Raw genomic sequence first — 19,373 nt, 5'->3', positions numbered from 1 at the left:
TGTTTAGATAAACTCAGACAGAATAGTATTTTTTTACAAGCGTTACAAGAATGAACTAATCTTTCTTTTATCTGTTTAGTATTGTTAGGATCTCACCTGGAATAACTTGTCACTAGTGCATTGTACTGTAAAAGTAACTACATACCATTCAAGAAGGTCTAGAAGGGAACATCAAAAGGACTGGAGATGGAGAACACATAGCCAGTGAAGTTAGAAGGGAAAGACAGGTGTAAATATCAGAAAACATGGAGAGAAGACATGACAAGAACTATCAAATACATGAGAAATCTATTCAGAAACTGCTAGGGTAGTACACTAAATGAATAGTCTTAGATTACAAGAATATCATTTGACAATTATTAGGGTAAACTTTCAGGAATAAAGAAGAATGAGACACCCTGTTTCATGAGGTGGTAAAGACAAATCACTACTGGAGTTTAAGAACAAGTCAAACTGGGAAAATTAGATCTTTATTTCAGTAGAACTACAAGAATCCTGCCCTTTTTTCAGTTACCTTAACTTTATGTTAAATTGTTTTATTTAAGAAGACACATAAGCTCAAACTTTTAACCAGCCTTTTAATGATTATTTAGTGAATCAAAGTCTAACAAAATCTTATTTACATATATTTCATGTACAAGTAAAAATTTTAATTTAAACATGATTAAAGTCTGTCAAAAGATTAAAATGTCAAAAAAAATATTAAATAAAGACCTTGAGACTAATGAGTCATTTGATTGTTTACATTTGGCATAAGATGCATTGGAGAAATTTAAAAAAAAACATATGGGAATATTGTATATTTTTAGACTTTCTTAAAGCAGACAATATACTTGTATGAAATGTAGGCTTGGTCATGAAGGAAGGCTGGAATGAAGCTCGCAGAACTGAAACAGACTTTAAGAGGGAGAATTTGGTTTGAAATTATAAAAGCCTTCCCAATAACAAGCTTCAGACTTTGAAGAAATGGCCTAAAAATATACGAAATGTTCACCTGTATTGGTAATTTCGGTGAGCAACTTTAAATAATTTTGTCACCTATGAATTCACTGTAATGCATCCTACCTGTTCTCCTTTCACAGACACCTTTGAAATTCCTATTATGTTATTTAAATGAGAAAATGTTTCTATTCACAATACCTTCATACCTCTTAGCTGACCTTTCTATCATTTTATTAGTCATATGAAGATGAAAATGTGTTAATTCAGGTAAGACTGACATTTTACAAATGACCGTTAAAATAAGATTAAATAATATATTTTTGAGGAAATACCCTGATGTATTTGTATCGTTCCTGTATTACAGATATGTGTTGTAGAAAGCCCAGTATGAGAATATGTAATAGCTGCATTACTGAGTTTTCTGATCTGAATTTATACAATGGTGACCCAAAGGAAAATCAAGTCCAGGCATGGTTATTGAAATGCCAAGGATACCAGAATAGCTTTTACATCTTCCTGAACAATCTCCTTAAAGCTCAAGAACAGCCTGTCCCGGTGTGGAGAACACTAAGTAGGCAGGGAAGTAGGCAAGCCTGTTTATAGGGAATTTCTGACAGATGAAATTCAAAGGGTAGTATATGGAAGGTGAAAAAGGCACAAGCTACTCAGCACATGAATATAGGGACATGTCTTGGGCACACATAGACAAGACGAGGAAAGTGAAATCTCAGCTGGTGTTGCGACTAACCAGGAAGATGAAGAGCGTTTCTGCGGGTACTTCAGCAGCAAAAGGAAGACATAGTTGCATAAATGAAGGAGAAGGAGGCCTACAAAGTACAGGCCCGAGGTATTCAATGTCATCAATCACCACTCACACTCCACTTTAACAGCTAGCAGCAGATGTTAGGGGAGAAAAGTGTTATGCATGGCACAGAAAGATTGAGTTAGGGACTAATGTTAGCTGCATATATAGAAGACCATGAGACCTGAGAGGATGTATCTGAGGATGCTGAGGGAACTGGCTGTGGTTGCCGGGAGTCTGCACTCTATCACATCTAACATGTTACAGTGACTTGAGGAGGTCACCTCAGTCCTTAGGAGGGTTATGGAACAATTCTCCTGGAAGCCATTTCCAGAAACAAAATAAGCCAAGAAAAAGATGAATGAAAGCAGTCAGAACACAATTACAAAGGGTGAATTGTGCCTGGCCATACTGATTACTTTATATGAAAGCATAATTGGCTCATAATCCCCAAACAAGGGGAGAGAAATGGATACAGTTTATCTTGATTTTAGCAGGACTTTCAAAATCCGCTCTTTTTCTATAGCATATGCATTGCAAGGTTGGACAAAAATTGTTTAGACTAGCATTACCTATGCATAACCCTATGCATTGTAAGGGTAACAGTTGATTCAAAGTCCTTGCAATGCATATAGCATATGCATTGCAAGGTTGGACAAAAATTGTTTAGACTAGCATTACTATGCATAACCCTATGCATTGTAAGGGTAACAGTTGATTCAAAGTCCAGGCTTCGTTTGAGGTGGTTTGACTCCATGAATAAGCACGTGCTGGAGCTGGATAGAGAAAAACTGAAGTCCAGCCAAGGGTTGCTGAGAGGAATAGGAGACTTGATGTATGAATATATAATAAAAAGAAGAGTCTCAAAGCAAAAAGAAGTATAGGCTAATGAGAGACCGGACTTGTATTCAACTGGCTAAACAGGTCTTTATAGAAAAGATGCAGCCAAAATCTTGTCAGACGTGTGCAGCATTTTGCTATACAAAACTGGGAAGACAAAGGAACATTCAAATCTGATATACAGAAAGCAATCTTTACTGAGAGCATGGATAAACATCAGAGCAGGCTGCCTGGCTGGGGCAGGGTGCTTCCAGCATGAGTGTGTACCAAGTGATCTTGGAGGTGCCATCCAATCTATAAAATTCTGCCAGTATATGGTGGAGAGCAGAGGTGGTATCTCCAGGATTCCTACAGATCTAGGTGTACTTTTTGGTGAATACTAAGGCACTTTCTCTCACAGTTTCCTGTAATGAGTGATGCAGGACCCATGCAGAGACTGGAACAGCCTGAGTGCCCCTTTACACAGTGTAGCTCCAGGGTTTTATGTATATTTAACAGTTCTCCCAAGTACTACTGTTTGTGAGCAGACTGAGTGTTGAAAGATTGCTTGTTCCTGCTAGTATAAGCAAGAAGTATCCTGTGCAAAATGAACAAGAATTTCCGTAGGAGAAAATCAGTTTAACTCAGAATTTTAGTATTCCAGTACTTCAATTCCTTTCCAATCAGGCCCAGGTTTACCCTATTTATTATACTGTTGCCTGTTCATTTTCTTCAATATTGGTCACAAGACAGTTTGATTCATGAGTTCCAGGGTCAGGACTACCACAATATATGACATTTCCAAAACTGGCTGTAACAGTTCTCTGTTCATGTCTCTTCTTGTAGAAAAAATAGACTATAAGGCCAGTTCCTGCTAGCAGTAGGAAGATTAGTGTAACAATCATCACACCTAGACTATGTGAGGATGAAACAGCAGCTTCTCTTTTTGATGCTATGAAAAACAAAACACAACAATTACTACAAATGATCAGAAATTATTATTGCAAACAAGCATTTCCCTAAATAATCCAGCTGGGTAAACTAGAAAAGTAATGGACAATCATACTCAAAATTGACACCCATTCTGGATGGACAGAGCAAAACTGTGCCAAATCTCTCCTACATTTCTTTCAAAGGTATCATTATGCTGCAATAAAGTTTATTCAAAAAGAAGAAAAATATAAATAAGACAATAAACATTTTCCTTTGAAATAGGTTTTAAATAAAATCACCAGAGATAGTTAAATGGGTACTTCAATGAAACTCATTTACTTATAAATAATGAATGTCTGTAATTTATTGAATTATATTTTTAATGTGCTTATAAAACCTACCTTGATTGACAGATGAATCATGGGTTGGTTCAACTTCAATAACTTTAAAATTAAAAAATATATATATTATACACAGTTTGCAAGTAGCCATCCAAATACATAATACATACAATATGCATAATCGTTATTCTGTATTCCTATTAAATTTTATTTAATGGAGATGAAAAATATATGAAAACATTGTCTCAAAAAATTCTTGTTGAATTTAAACATGTTTGTTATAAAAACTCCAGATCGTTCTCTCACTGTAAACTGCTTTGAACACTTTCATTGGTTGGGGAGGTGGATGTTTTCACACTACCACAGTACCTGTCCTTCTCACTGAATAATCCAATTTTTTACATTTGAATAACTGAAAAGCACATTTTCACTTAAAAGAATTTAAGCTGTATTTTTGGATAATTTATTTTTCCTCTCTCTCTTGCTTGGGATGCAGTAAATTCTTGTCAGGACTAGAAGGCTGGCCCTTCAGAATGCATGGATGACTCTACTGCAGTATGTAGAGATCTGAAAACAGAAGATTCAATTAGTTTCAAGTTGCGTGAATTAAATGTGTGAAGTGGATCTGTTTGCCTTTTCAAACCACTTCCCAGCTGATGTGAGAAAATGTGGCACACTCCACATATGCATATGCAGATTTATTCCCTTCACACTCTATGAAGAACTGCTGTGCATGTCAGGGGCCTCACCTCAGGCTGTGACACATTCAACCAAAAACCACAAGGCCGTCATTAAAAATAAAACATATTGTTTTCTTTGGCAGTCTTGGTAGGTCTCATGCCTGGGTCAGCACAGAAGTTATTTGGGCTACACTGCCCACCCTCAACTGGCACTGCTTAGCAATCCAGTAAAACTGAGCATATTTCATGTGTATCAGTCCAACTGTCAGCCCTTACTTTCCTTCTTCAGAAGCTCAGTGTCTTTGCACAGCTGCCTCTCAGCTTAGCCACCTGTCTTCTCATCACCAACCTAGTCATCTATTCTTCATCTAGTGCCTCTTGCACTCTAATGTAATTTTCTTCACTCTCACCAACTGGTATGTTCTTGGCACAGCCAATACCAAAAAAATCAATGCTCTTTAACTGAGAAGATAAAAAAGTGACTCAGGCTTTTCTCCCTCATTATTTTTCTCAACAAGAGTTACTCCCAGCTTGAATGCACATGCATTGATATCCATATACAAAGAGTATGCAGTGCGTGTTCAATTAGGCCTGGTGCAACTTAACTACTAATTGCAAAATAATTCAGTAGATAGAATTTAGAACTCACTCTTTGGGATTTTACAAATGAAATTGCGGTCAACAGAGCAGTAATAGTTCCTCCAGGCTCCACTTGAGACATCCATGTCCACACAGTGTTCATCATACATCATCGTAGGCTCTCCTTTCTCCCAGTTGACAAATTCTACCACACTTCTGTCTGTCCACATCCATTCCCCTAAAATTAAAAAGTGAATAAAGTGGAGGAATATTTCTAGTCTACCAGGCCCAAGGACATTGCAAATGGAAATTATTATTTGGTTAAATACATTATCATTTTCACTCTTATAACACACAGGGCTGTTTAGATGGGAACAAACATGTCAAATTTAAATGCTCACAAGCTGTGCACAAAGTTAACTTTGTTACCCTTCCGGGCCATTATGAAATAATTACCTTCAATATTTTTGAACAATCCTATCCAAAATTTTCTGATATCACTTGCAAGTGGAGACAAGTAAAGTAAAAGGAAGTTCATTTCAGCTGGATCTTCTATGGAAACCAGAGACGCACCTAAAATATCAAATAAATAATACATAAAATTTCATAAATACTTCTCACTATATATTTTTTTTCTTTAGTAAACAATTGTGAAAAAAAAAAAGATGATGGGAGAGGAGGGGAATAGAGAAGGGAGGGGAGTGGGAAGGAGAGAAGGCAGAGGGGAAGGGGGAAAGGAGGAACCCTTTAAAGCCCGAGTTTTCAATTATTACATTGCACATAAAATGTAATGGAATATAGTGTCAGGAAAGTTCAACCTTTACCAGTGTCCACCTCTGTCATCATGAGCTGACATGGTAAAACAGAAGGAATTACTTTCAGAGCAGCTCTCTTAAAAAACACTTACCCATTTGAATACACGACATGGAAGCATCAGGCCAGCTTACTTCAGAACTGGTGTGAACATAGTAGCAATGGCCACGAAAGGGAATCCAAGATCTATCATGCTTTGTTTCAGGACACTTTCCTGGAAGCTGTGGTGGTTCAGTAGGAATTAACTCTGTTAAAGAGATGTACAGCTTTCAGTGGGTTTTTAAAAGCCAAGGAAAACATGTATTGCTCCTGCTGAAAGAAAGACAGGACTTGATATTCCAGTCTTCTTAAATGCATTTCTTCTATTCAAAACCTACCATCAGATTGTTTACAGAGAGATAAAAATGTTTCATTGCAAGAAGTTGTCCTCCAAAAACCATCCAAATCTAAATAGGCACAGGCTGCATTCTTATTTGGTTCTCCACTGGCCCAATTGTAATATCTACTCCTCCTTCTATCTGACCACATGTAAAGGCCACGAGTCTAAAAGCAAATGACAGTAAAGATCATGTCACATACATGAATTAGATTCAAAGAAAATTAAGACTACACTTGAAGGTATATAAAAGTTAGGAGAGGTCAAAATCACGATTTCTTGAACATAATTTTTCCTCTGTCGTGACTAAACTTCAGCTCTCTGCAGCAGATAGGACAGTAGTCCTACAGACATTCATTCATTACTCAATCTGCATTATTCAATTCATACTATATGATTTATACAGTAAATGGACAAAGGGCATTTTGTGGTTGCAAAAGTGAATATGTGACTGAAGATTTTATTGAAGGAGTCCAAATATGCACAGAAAACAAACAAAAATTGCAGGGAAACTTTTGTTAGCATTCCTCTAACAGAAGCTTTTATGTATTTTTAGAAAGCAAAGAAAAAAAAAAAAAAGAAGCAGAAGTTCCACTGTAACAAGAAATACTGACTACATTTTTCATGGGACACATGCATAGACCTCTGCATTGCAAGGATCAGCCACTACATATAAGTAGTTTTATCTCTACAACATATACTTTTCTCAGTGAATTTTACCACTATTTGAAGACCATGACCAGCAACAGCTGCAGTTATGGCTCTGTTAACCCCATCCTGTGCAGCCTGATACATTCTTCCTGCTTAAAACTTCCCAAGTGGAGGGAAGTCAAGTATCTTAGCAAGACTTTGATGACTGCCAAGCATTCATGGATCTGATTAATAGCAGTCTCAATGGAGGCCACAGCAGTGGATCCGACCAACCTCTGAGCAGTAAATATGGTTGATCTATGCTGATCTGAAGTACAGGTATGTTTGTCATGACCATTTCATTGACTTACCATATTGCTGTTAAGACCGATCCATACAGGCTCTCCATGCTTTAGTATTTGTAACCACAAGTAAGATTCAACATAAGGATCCAAAATGCTGGCAAGATCTGCATATTGGTCTTTGCAATTCTTCTGTGCTTCTTCCCAGTTCATTTTATAGTTGATGACTGCATAGCGGTCATCACCATAGTTGTTAAAGCCAAACATTGGAACCACAGCTTGGGAACTTTGCAAGTTAGGGTCTGCAACAAATAAACAAAAAGTTAAGTTGGAAGCTTTATCTTGGCTAGACATATCATCACATTAAAAGAAGATCTAGTGTATCAGAGTAGTCAAGTAATTCAGAGAGACTGCAATAACAAATAAAGATTCCCAATTAGCACTGCAGTGATGAAGGCATGATTTTATGTTCTCTGACAAACTTTTCTCGTCAGAAACGATCTTGACAGTTCCCACTCTCTCCATCCTGACTGTTAAAAATAATAAAATATGTGATAATCCATAGTTTATTATTATCATTATCATTATTTTTAATTTACTGCTCTGATTCTTATAACAGGATGGAGTTTTTCTTGCTGGAAACAGTATGTGTGCTTGTTGAAATGGATCCTAATGCAAGAGATACTGGCAAATTAATTTCAGTTAAAATGACACTGAACACGGAAATATCACTTTTAACATGAGTTTGACACAAACATAATACATAAGCTATTCTAGAATATGCTTAAAGAAAGCTCACCAGTATTCTTCTGGCAAATGTAGCTTTTGCTTGATTTACAGTCTTCATCTTTCCATTTCCCTGCTTGTTCAATAGGGTTCTTTTTCATATAGACACAGTCATCCTGTGGAGGAAATGAGATCAGTGAGAAAAAGATATGGATAAAGAGGAAGCATTCCTTTTCCTACTGGATATACATTTTCCTATCACACTCAGGTACACATCTGAATAAAATTATGGCCATCTATATGACTCATGTAAGAAATGGTAAGAAGCAGTAATGTGGCAACAACCATCTATATACAGGCTCTAGAATTCCGAAGTTTGCGGAGGATGGACGAAGTTACAAAGCACAGTGCAGAGGCAGGAAGAAGAATCTGGAACAGTCCAATCTCTGTGCTTGCATGTGTGTGTGTGCATGAAGTAGCTCTGGCTCACAGGACATTTGAGCTCTGTTGCTCTCTTGTAAGTTACGCAGAAGCTCAGCAAAATGAAGCTTGCCTAGAGAGCTAAGACCTTCTTCCTGCACAAATCAGTCAAAGTAGTCACCACCACATAGAAGCACATTGGCAGCCACCAGAAACTATCCTTTGTGGGGTACACTTCTTCAACCCTTTGTGCCCCAATTTCATTTCTTCAGTTTCCTCCATCTTTATGCAGTAGAAAGCAGCAGCTCTCCCTCCCTTGTATCAGCATAATCTTGCAGCAAAATCCCTCAGAGTAGCCCAAGTCACGGCTATGAAAGAAGGACAGAATGTTGGGAAAAACTTGTGCAGGGAGATAGACACAGCCTTCTACAGAAATCATATTCATGTGTGAGATGGGAAGGTCCTGAAGAGACTGGCCTGGGTGGCAGCAGAGCTCAGACCTTCCAGAAACATTGCCTGGTTTAGCCAGACTCGAAGCAATTCTGTCATGAAAAAAAAATAGAGAAACAGAGATAGAAAAATAGAGAAACAGAGAAATAGAGGTACAGCCAGCACAGGAATACATAAACAGTGCTATCATCCCAATATTTTTCATTAGCAATTTTAAAAGTATTGAAAAACACTCCATTTTGTCTTGTAATTTAACACAAAATGCTGCAGCAGAATTGAAAGTTTCAAATGTATGCAGAAGAGATCTTTCAAAAGGAAGAATTATTAGAAGGTATAGATGGAGAAGAGAAATGTGAGCAAGGAAGATCTATATTCTTCTTTGGAGGACTATATTCAATGCATTTATTTCACTAAGCTTAGCACCAAGAAATGTAAGCATATACAATTTTCCACATATTTTCATCACATCTAAATAACACTCACTGTACCACTTCATTACACAGTTGCTGCTCTGCTATGGTTTATCTGAATCCCCTGATCAATCATGATGAAAGGAGGGAAATTGCTGTTTTTCACAATGTTTCCGAACACCTGCCTGGACTTATACAAAAAGCACGATGAAACAAAGAGATTGAGAAAAATTGTCTGAAGGTGGACCTTTCCCATGTCTACTTTGCTTTCAGAAGCAACAAGATCATCACAAAAATTGTAGAAAGGAAACCTTACAGCAAAATACAGCTGGAGTACATTTTATTTATCCACCAAACCTAGAATAAGGGCAGCAGAGTGGCGCAGCGGAAGCGTGCTGGGCCCATAACCCAGAGGTCGATGGATCGAAACCATCCTCTGCTAGCAGCACTTTTGACATTTAAAAGCAGTGTAACTTCATTTTAACAGTCAGACTCCAAGATGCACTCAGGGGAGCGACCAGGAGGGCACCAGGCAGATCTCACTCTCTCAGTGTCTTCTGGGAATAGCGTTATTAAAATACACATGGTGACCACTGGCCACAGTGGTTGGTCTGAGATGGAAACCCAGACTGGGGAGCCAGTGACATGGCAGACAGACCCTCGCAATGAGTGAAGAAAGATGACCATATCTTCAGTTGTGGGGAACTCCAGAACCTGGAAGTTCTCCTAGGGTGTGAGGGCAGAACCCTGGGCAAGTGTGTCCAGTTTGACAGACTTTTTGAGCAAGTGGCTGGGTTGCATAAGGAAATCACCAGGGAATGTAGTATTCAGGAACCAGAGACAGAAACTAATGTGTGATATTGTGCAGTGACACAGGCAGGCCAACAACCCTGTCTGAAGTCCCTGCAAGGGAAAGAAGCTAAGCTAGCTTCAAACCCTGAGGAGACAAACCACAAAACCTGCAAGACATAGGGGAATGGGTCCTGGTCTCTGCTTGGAGCAGGATGAGTCTCCCTCTTGCCCCTAAGTGCCCCAGTGCAACAGATGCAAGGCTCTGGGGTTGGAAAGAAGAGAAGGCATGGGTAACATTCAAAACCCAAGAAATGACAGCAACACAAAGCCGTTCCATCCACCACCCATACTGTAACCAATGCAGGCAAAAAATGTGCAAAAGGTGTTAGCAATTGGAGAGTCCTTACTGAGAGCCACTGAAACACCCATTTGTCATCTGTACAATCTGTTTAGAGGTTTGTTGCTTGCCACAGGCCTGCATTTGTGATATCAACATGCTACTGTGCCTGGTAAAACCAAAGGTCTACTACCCATTTTTAAGACAGGCAGAAAGACCAGGGAAACTACAGGTGCTGTATCTGCATCTGGGAAGATCACGAAACAGATCGTCCTGGAAGATACATTAAGGCACATGCAAGATGAGGAAGTGGTCCAAGTCAGGCAGACTAGCTTCACCAAGGGCAGATCATTCCAGAACAATCTAGTAGCCTTCTACTATGGAGTGACAGTATCAGTGTACAAAGAAAGAGCAACTGATGTTATCTACTCAAACTTGCAAAAGGCCTTCAACATGGTCCCACTCTACAACCATATTTTTAAATTGGAGAGATAGATTTGAAAGGTGGACTATTCAGTGGATAAGGAATTGGTTGGATGGTCATAGCCAGAGTGTTGTGGTCAAAAGCTCTATATCCAGGTAGAGGCCAGTGATGAGTGGTGTTCCCCAGGGGTCCATTGTCAACATTTTTATCAATTACTGGGACAGTGGGATTGAGTGAACCCTCAGCAAGTTTGCAGATTACATTAAATTTAGAATAGATGTTAGGAAGAGCAACTTTGTGGTGAGGCACTGGAGTGCACAAAGAAATTATAGATGTCCCATCCCTGGAGGGCTTCAAGCCTAGATTGGATGGCTCCCAGGCGGCCTGATTCAGTGGATGGCAGCCCTGCCCACAGCAGGAGGTTTGGAAATACATGATCTTTAAGGTCCCTTTCAAGCCAAGCTATTCTACTCTACAATTCTACGATTCTTTGATAATGAGTAGGTGATCCCAATAAATTTTTTACCTTACTATAGTAACTTCGTGAACCCTTTGCCCAATTCGTGTAGTAAACTGGACTCCCATCTGTCCATAAGTATGTACGCTCCTGATTTATGTCATTCAGTCCAATCCAGGCATCGGTTGCAGTAGTTTTTAAGAGAGACATGAGGAAAGCTGAAGAAAAGATTGAAAAGAAAGAATGAAAATGTTATAATCTGTTTCTCCGTGATCAATTGATGTCTCACCTAGTATCAAAAGATTTGTACTTTATACCTTGATTTTCCTTTTTTGAGATAGTAGCCAGGTTTCCTCCAAAACTAATACAATTGTTCCGTGCAGCATGCCATGTCAGGGTATAATTTTCATTAAGGCCAAATGCTTTAAAACACTGAAAAGAAAGAAGTGTGCCACAGCTGAAGTTGGATGGCATCTTAGAGCTTCCAGTGAAAGCATTTCTGTTTGTAACAAGTGGGATAAATGAGATATTTTACACCAAAAGGAGATTTAACTGTCCTTTCTAGTTTGCCTTTAAGTCTTTCTGAAAGAGAAGATGCATACCGGAAAACTTGCATATTTTAGCATCCATTCAGAAGAAAGAATACGTTAGTCTAAAAATTTCAGTGGAAACTGAGTTCAAGCAATGGTTCCACAGTATTTCTGAGGCTTGATTTTGAGTAAGGAATGACTAAGACCTCAGAAAACAACACACACAGGTCAAAAAGTGTCCAGGCAGTTACAGCCAGATAAGCTCAGCAAAGTAAATGAGAATGTACAACTGTTCTGAAGTTGTTTCTCCCACAGAAACAAAGTTGTTCAACTATCTTTGGCAATGCTAAATAATAGCAAAAACATAGAATGAAGCATTCTCCTTGTATGGCACACGATCTCTTTCATATCAATTGTGACCCCAATACAGACTATAATCTCTATTTCAGGAATCTTATTTTTAGGGTCATTAAATACACATGGTCAGAATAGATTTTGTGCTAAACAAAAACACTGCTTCAACTTAAAACCTGAACCAAGGACGATTTCTATTCTTTTTAAAATGCAGTATATTGACTTTTCATACTGCACCTTATTATCAAAGAGGAGCCAGCCTTCTGGACACCCACCCTTGGGTGGTGGTACAGTGGGAGCAATACTTGGACGAACAGTACTGTTAAGCCTTTCACAGATGAAAAACTCAACACTGCCACAGTTGAGATCATTCCATGTACCTTAAAGCAAATCAGAATAAAAGACAAAATGACAACTGAAATAAAGAGTGACTTTCCTTTAACAAATCCATCATAGAAAGTAGAACCATATTTCCCTCTCCACTGAAATAAGTAGTAATTTTTCTGTATGTTCTCCTTGGAAATATTAAGGCTTACAGCAAAATTCAGGATATTTCCAAAGGGTCACTGTAATTTAAATGCTGAATTAACCTCTCTAAAATCTAATGCAGATCTCCGAAGACCCAGACTTGAGCATTCAGCTCTCTTAAGCCTGTACCACACCATGAAGGACTGAATATTGTTACAGCACTCACCTGTTTGGGTATACATGATCACACAGTTTTCATCATTATTTGCAAAGTTGGGTTCATTTGGAGCCCAGGCAACATAGTTTACAGTAGTTCCATCCACCCACCTGAAATAAGTGATTTGGAAGAATAATAATTCTTAGGGTAGTATTTCTTTGTGAGGAACATACTAGACCTTGGAATTTTGTTTTCTATATTCTAGTTTTTAAACATGTGTTGTTTTCTGGTAAAAAGACAACTTTTCATTTGAAATCATTAAAAATATATATCTTTATGTCTAATGTGTATACTGTTGGTCTGAACTGGGTCTCAGCTAGTCTTCTCAAAGTCACAGCTTTTCTTTGTCTCTGAGCATTAATAACTTAAAAATACAACAGTGTACCACTGGGCCTGGCTTTACCTGGCGCACAGATGCAGAAACATGAGCCTAACTTAGTAATTTCCTGGGGCCAAAGCAGTAATAGAACATCTTGTAGGGTAAGAGAGATCCTTGAATCACATACTAGGAACCATTTTGTTAAACAAAAGAAATCTTTAATATATATTGTTATTGCTTTCAGTTATGCAAGAAATACTTCCTACTTTGGAAATTTCACAAATTTATTCTCAAAAATACCTTAGGAAAAAAAACATTTAAAAAGCCTCAGAGTGCTGGAGGAAGCACAGTCAAGTAGAGACTCTGCCTTCAGGCAACATCAGCTCCAGGCCACTCAGTATTTTTCCAGTTTGGGAGACTAAGCAACAGTATGCATGTTCCTGCCAGTAGACTACAAATAAAGAATGTAACAGAATGCCTAACTGCTTTCACTTGCAAATCTTCCCGAGTCAGATAGGAAAAAATAGTACACAATAAACTGGGAGGAATGTCATAAAGACATGAGCCAAAATGAGTCAGGAATGCACATGTGCAGCCCAGAAAGCTAATTGTATCCTGGGCTGCATCAAAAAGAGTATGGCCAGCAGGTCAAGAGAGGTGATTGTCTTCAACTGCTCTTCTCTTGTAAGTCCTCATCTGGAGTACTGCATCCAGACCTGGAGTCCCCAGAACAAGGACATAGACCTGTTGTAATGGTTCCAGAGAAGGGCCATAAGGATGCTCAGAGGGCTGGAGCAGCTCTCTTATGAAGGCAGGCAGAAAGAGTTGGCATTGTTCAGCCTGGAGAAGGCTCCAAGGAGACATCATTGCAGTTTTTCAGTACTTAAAAGGAACCTATTGAAAGCTGGAGAGGGACTATCAGAGACTATAGTGGTAGGAGAAGGGTAGACAGCTTTAAACTAAAAGAGAGTAGATTTAGATTAGATATTAAGAAGAAATTCCTTACTGTGAGAGTGGTGGAACAGGAACAGATTGGTCAGAGAAGCTGTTGATACTCCAACCCTGGAAATGTTCACGGTCAGGTTGGACAGGTCTTTGGACAAACTGATCTTCTATCCATGGAAGTTGGCCCTTCCATGGCAGGGGGTTGGAACTAGACAAACTTTAAGGTCCCTTCTAACCCAAACTATTCTATCTTTCTATAACTTTCTGAGTCATTCTATGATTCTATGATTTCTGACAAAGTGGTACTATCATCCAGAAAAAAAGGATTAAATTAGAGGGGCAGTAAATACAATCAGTGAGGCTTTTTTCCTATGTATTGGACAGGAGGGTGAAGCAGAAGCTTCAGAAGGTTAGACTCTCTCAGCTCCATAGAGATGAGTGTCTGTGGCTTGTGGACAAGAAAGACATCCTGAGAATACAGAAGAAAGGTTGAAATGTGGCAGAGAATCATGTGACTAAGCTTGAAATACCCAAAGAAGACACTACAAAAAGACAGAAGGTGAAGGCAGAGGAAGGTTTTGATCATTTGAATATTTAATACTGTCTTCAAGTACCATCTGGAACATCTCTAGTGACCTTGATCTTATCTTGTCTCACATTTAATGAGGAGAGTGCACATGTTAACTCAGACTACACTGACTGTGAGCAAACTTAGCCTCACAAAACAAAAACAGGGTCTACAACTAGAAGAGGAAATAGGTTATGAAAATATAATAGAAATGCTACTCTGAGAATAGGAATTGTACTTTAAAATTTTATGTCTAAATATGGCCGTAGCCTTTAGGTCTCAGTAGCCTCTTAGAAACAGCCTTGCCAAATATTCATACATCACATATGAGTCTTAATGTTTTCACTTACCGGAATGTCTTGTCAAGGCTCACAGTTAAGCCAATAAAAAAGTTATTTCCTCGATCTTTGTAAAAAGTCTAAAACACACACACACACACAGAAGTTTCAATTAGATGTATGAAAATAGACTCCAAATAAACAAGCGCTCGAAAACAACTAAGTTACACTTCTACCAGTAGCAAGCAGTGTGCAGGGAGTTGCTGAGATTATGTGTCTGAACTGCAAAATGCAAAATTATCATCCAATTTCCCATCTTAAAACCAAAAGCATAATGGGATGAAAAGGAAATGGAACAAACTGCTGTATTAAGAAGATTAAAAACAAAACAAAATTAAAAAAAAATATCTTAAGAGGGCTATAAATAAAACCATAGAGTTTTAGAAAAACCTAGTGGAAAATTGCCAAAAAGCTACTAGTAAATAATGGAGCTTAGTGTTTAAGGAAGGAACTGTATTTGTTTTTAATAGTTTAGAATCTATTTACAGAAGACTATAATCACTAGGTTATTCACTTCCTATTGGAAAGTAGCCTGGCTCAAACGTTTTCTTGAAAATTTCAGATCTATTTTGACAAAAATAAGGATTTTTTTTCTTTTTTTTTTAATTCTTTTAAATTAGGTAAAAAACAGTTCTACTCAGTAAGTAACTTTCTACTAAATGGAACAGAGTTTCTGAAAGTTGCACTCTGGCAGTGATCTTGTAAAGAAATAGAGGACTTTTCTACACATAATAATTATTCTGATAAATAATTGCGATGTTAAAGTTGCTAGATAGTTAAATTTTTGACAGGTGGCACTGATATTATGATTTATGATGTTTTAGAATGAAGACCACTTTCTAATATTTTAGAAGCTAGCTGAAAAAGAGGCGTTGGTGGAGAACAAACTTCATTTTTTGAAGTGAAGTGAGTTTCTTACATATTTCCAAAGAAAAGTTCTTTCAGTTTCATTCTCAATGATGGCAAGATCACCACCTCTCTTCTTGCAGTAGTCCCTTGCCTTTTCCATAGGCATTGCTTCCTTGCTAAAGTAATATTCCTTCTGATTATATATGATCCAGTCATCTTCACTAACAACATATTCATAATCTGCAATATGAAACATTAAGTAGAGTGTTCATTATAGATATTAACACCCTTGTATGAAAATTTCTTCCTGTACTGAAAGTACAAGACTTACCAAAAGTGAATGTAGGTTCTGGTTTCAGTGCTGCTCCTGTAAAGTAAATCAATACTTGAATATATTAAATATATCAGAAATTTTTAATTAAATATATGTATGCCATTAATACCATTGCATTTTAATTTCCAGCAATAAAATGAAATCTAGAGTATACGCATATGTTTATTTTTGTCGCAGAATTTCTAAGAATATCTGAGAAAATGTGTTACACTCAGCAAACTATTATGTTAGAGCTAAGCTTATATAAACCATAGACAATTTAGGCTACTTGATTTCATTTCCTCAACACACTGCATGTACATGCCAAACTCATACATATATCTCATGGACAAAATCAAAGTTTTCAACTGCTTTTATTTAAATTGAAATTCACTTAGTGTTTCATTGTATTACATACACTTACATTTCAGTGTATTAGAGGCATCCGTTTCATTATGCAGCTGCCTCTAATACATGTAATGTGATCTGACCTAGAGAGAATGTTCTAAACTGTTTCTGAACACTTTTTAAGGAAAAAAAAGTCTTCAACTTACCTTTTTTTATTTGGCAAATATAGTCTTGCATACGTTCACAAAACATATCATTCCATTTCATATCATTATAGCCATAAAACACTCCACATTTTTCATTTCCATCATAATTGTTTGGTTCTCCATTTGCCCATTTTTGAAAATTTACCTATAGTGAAAACACAGCTTTTTTAGGATTTTCTATTGAAGCAAAACATTTTTTAACTTGTTTTAGAAGAAAGCACTTAATTTGATTTCATGGTCCACGTTACAATTTTGTTCCAAACTCTGCAAGAAGGACATGACCACAAGACCGCTGTATAGCATTAATGATTCTTCTGTGTATCTATAGGCCAACACTAGTAAGCCAAAAAAAAAACCAACAAAAAACAAAACAAAACAAAAAAAAAAACTATTGTCCTTCTTTATATGTAAAGAAATGAAGCTCTTCTGCCAAGCTCAGGAAAGTAGGATCTAAGAACTTCCCTCAGATCCCTTCCTCCTGCCTTGGTGTTTCTAACTTAGACATCCATAACTGCCATAATATAGACTTGGGCCTTGCAGACCTTGAGTTGCTTCAGAGGGTGAAGGCAAAAAAGATTAGCTTGACCAAACAAATACATTTCTCACAGTAAATGACAATTGGGAATATAGAGATTGGTACAACCAGAATGGGTTAAACCAAGGGAGAAAATAGAATATTCCATTATCTCTGGTGTTATTTCATTGCTATAAATGTTATACTACTATGTATGATTGTGAACTATCAGAAGATAAAGACTAATTCCTAGATCAGAACTGGGAAATTAACTTAAAGTCATCTGTGGTTTGTACAAGCTTGACAAGATGTGTGTGTAGTATTAGAAAAGGAGTAGGAACAAGAAGTTGTTTACTCACTGGTGAACCATCACACCATGTAAATCCTCCATCAGAGTCCAAGGCATTTAAACCCATCCAGAAGGACAAATGACGATAGTCTCTATTTCTGAATGATGATGTGCAAATATAGACAACAAGTGAGTGAGAGAGAGATGGAGAATATATGTCATATCAAAGTTTAGGCACTTACCACTCAATTACCAATTACCACCACTCAATTATCAATTACCACTCAAGAAATTCATGTAAAGTAATCATTTCATTTTCATGTGGGGAAAAACACCCTAGTACTGCATGTGATAGGAATCAGGGAAACAGCTGCACAGGAAGGATCACATAGGTTCATAGGTTCATTGGGTTGGAAAGGACCTATAAGATCATCTAGTCCAACCATCCTCCTATCACCATCCCTACCCATTGAACTACTAAATCAAATCACAAATATCACATTGCCAAAATTACTAAGTTAAATGAAAATTTTAAGGTCTTTGTCCCACAAAGAAACATAGGTTTTCAAACCCAGACCATCCAGTACTCATTTGCTTGATTTGTACATTTATATAAACACATCAGTAGGCCAGTCTTTCTCTTAGTCTCCATTTTTTTCCCCTTAACTAAAGAAGGATAAATACATTTCACAGCATAAAATATTATTTCAATCAAGATTATTTAATCTACTGGTCAACTACAACAGATTTCTCTTTTTCAACTAAATTCAGTTGAAAGTAATTTTGATGGCCCTTCTTTCATTTCTACATGTGTTCAGGGTACTCCCACACATAGATGAATCTACCCAAAGGACTGACAACAAGCATTTTTGCTCACTCCTTTCTACCTGTTTACCTCTGCTTCTACCTGTTTATGCTTTGCAGAGAAACATATTGTCTTTCCAAAGTAGAAACTGATTACTGGAAATCCCTCATGTCCTACGAAATGCTCATTTTTTAAAATGCTTTCTTTCTTATGCTTAAACAATGAATTTTGCAGATACTTACAAACTAGATACTAGATTTTGCTCTTCTTCACTGTGGATACATGCCAGATCTCCTCCAATAGCTCTGCAAAAATCTCTTGCACCAAACCATGTTTCCATTTTCTCCCTTCCTCTCTGAAAAAGCTGTAAAAGGTGTTCAGTTAAATACAGTCTCAGATATTATGGTAAATCAGAAACAGCATCCTGAGCCTCTCTTTTCCTTCAGTTCTCTGGCCTCTAGTTCAATCACTTGCCATTTAGTTGTGACACCTTGCTTGTATTGTCACCTAGCAAACTTGATTATTGCAGCTTTGCTTTTGCCATCACCTCAGAATCCTGGTAGCTCCAAACTTCAATTCCACCAGCATGCAGCCCTTTCCAGCATCTCAGGATGCTCCACCCAGGTTATGTCTGGAGAGACGTAACTGCAAATTACCCATTGGGTAAGCAGAATAAAATCCACCCTCCGTGCATAGAAGAAGCATATTCTTACTTGAAATTACAAGTGTTTGTTTTCAGTTTTCACACCTACTTTGAAGCAGAAGCTGCTCTGAGGAATGGATTGCCATTCCTCTGGGCAGGATGGGAGAGGAGGAGTCGTCAGAGGGGGTGGTGGGGTCACTCCTTCCACCAGCTGCTTGCACAGAAACAAGTTTTTTTCTTCACAGTTGAGAATATCCCATAATCCAGCTGAAGTTCCTGTTCTCATGGCCACACAGCCTGGCTCCCTTCCTTCACGAGAGATAAAGTTTTAAAACCTTACTGACATGTACCTGCATCTTCTCAAAACGTACCCTCTACTAAAAGCTACCTGTCCCACTGTGTTTGGATGTTGAAGTAGTTAAAATAAGTCATAA

At 37.7% G+C, this 19,373-nt stretch overlaps 1 protein-coding gene and 1 non-coding gene across 2 annotated transcripts in view; one reads left to right on the top strand and one right to left on the bottom strand.

The window, feature by feature from the left end:
• Positions 1 to 2,823: 2,823 nt before the first annotated feature.
• Positions 2,824 to 19,373, bottom strand: part of LOC136045458 (macrophage mannose receptor 1-like) — a 28,004-nt gene continuing 11,454 nt past the window's right edge. The window contains exons 12-30 of the mRNA XM_065731332.1: positions 19,049 to 19,248; positions 18,539 to 18,660; positions 17,562 to 17,649; positions 16,689 to 16,833; positions 16,153 to 16,188; positions 15,892 to 16,061; positions 14,985 to 15,052; positions 12,812 to 12,912; positions 12,355 to 12,497; positions 11,551 to 11,665; positions 11,303 to 11,451; positions 8,017 to 8,119; positions 7,287 to 7,519; positions 6,287 to 6,452; positions 6,004 to 6,156; positions 5,553 to 5,669; positions 5,167 to 5,334; positions 3,898 to 3,939; positions 2,824 to 3,515 (exon numbers count right to left, since the gene is read on the bottom strand). Coding sequence (XP_065587404.1) covers positions 3,271 to 3,515; positions 3,898 to 3,939; positions 5,167 to 5,334; positions 5,553 to 5,669; positions 6,004 to 6,156; positions 6,287 to 6,452; positions 7,287 to 7,519; positions 8,017 to 8,119; positions 11,303 to 11,451; positions 11,551 to 11,665; positions 12,355 to 12,497; positions 12,812 to 12,912; positions 14,985 to 15,052; positions 15,892 to 16,061; positions 16,153 to 16,188; positions 16,689 to 16,833; positions 17,562 to 17,649; positions 18,539 to 18,660; positions 19,049 to 19,248 — 2,564 coding nt within the window. The 3' untranslated portion in view covers positions 2,824 to 3,270. The remainder of the gene's footprint in view (positions 3,516 to 3,897; positions 3,940 to 5,166; positions 5,335 to 5,552; positions 5,670 to 6,003; positions 6,157 to 6,286; positions 6,453 to 7,286; positions 7,520 to 8,016; positions 8,120 to 11,302; positions 11,452 to 11,550; positions 11,666 to 12,354; positions 12,498 to 12,811; positions 12,913 to 14,984; positions 15,053 to 15,891; positions 16,062 to 16,152; positions 16,189 to 16,688; positions 16,834 to 17,561; positions 17,650 to 18,538; positions 18,661 to 19,048; positions 19,249 to 19,373) is intronic.
• On the top strand, positions 9,594 to 9,665 carry TRNAM-CAU (transfer RNA methionine (anticodon CAU)). Its single transcript has one exon. It is a non-coding gene; the product is annotated as a tRNA-Met (tRNA).

This window comes from Cyrtonyx montezumae, unplaced genomic scaffold, assembly GCF_038088225.1.
Source record: "Cyrtonyx montezumae isolate F1298 unplaced genomic scaffold, pur_monq_1.0 scaffold_14, whole genome shotgun sequence".
Classification (NCBI taxonomy): domain Eukaryota; kingdom Metazoa; phylum Chordata; class Aves; order Galliformes; family Odontophoridae; genus Cyrtonyx; species Cyrtonyx montezumae.
Note: the sequence above shows the minus strand (reverse complement) of the source record. Positions and strands in the feature narration are given on the sequence as shown.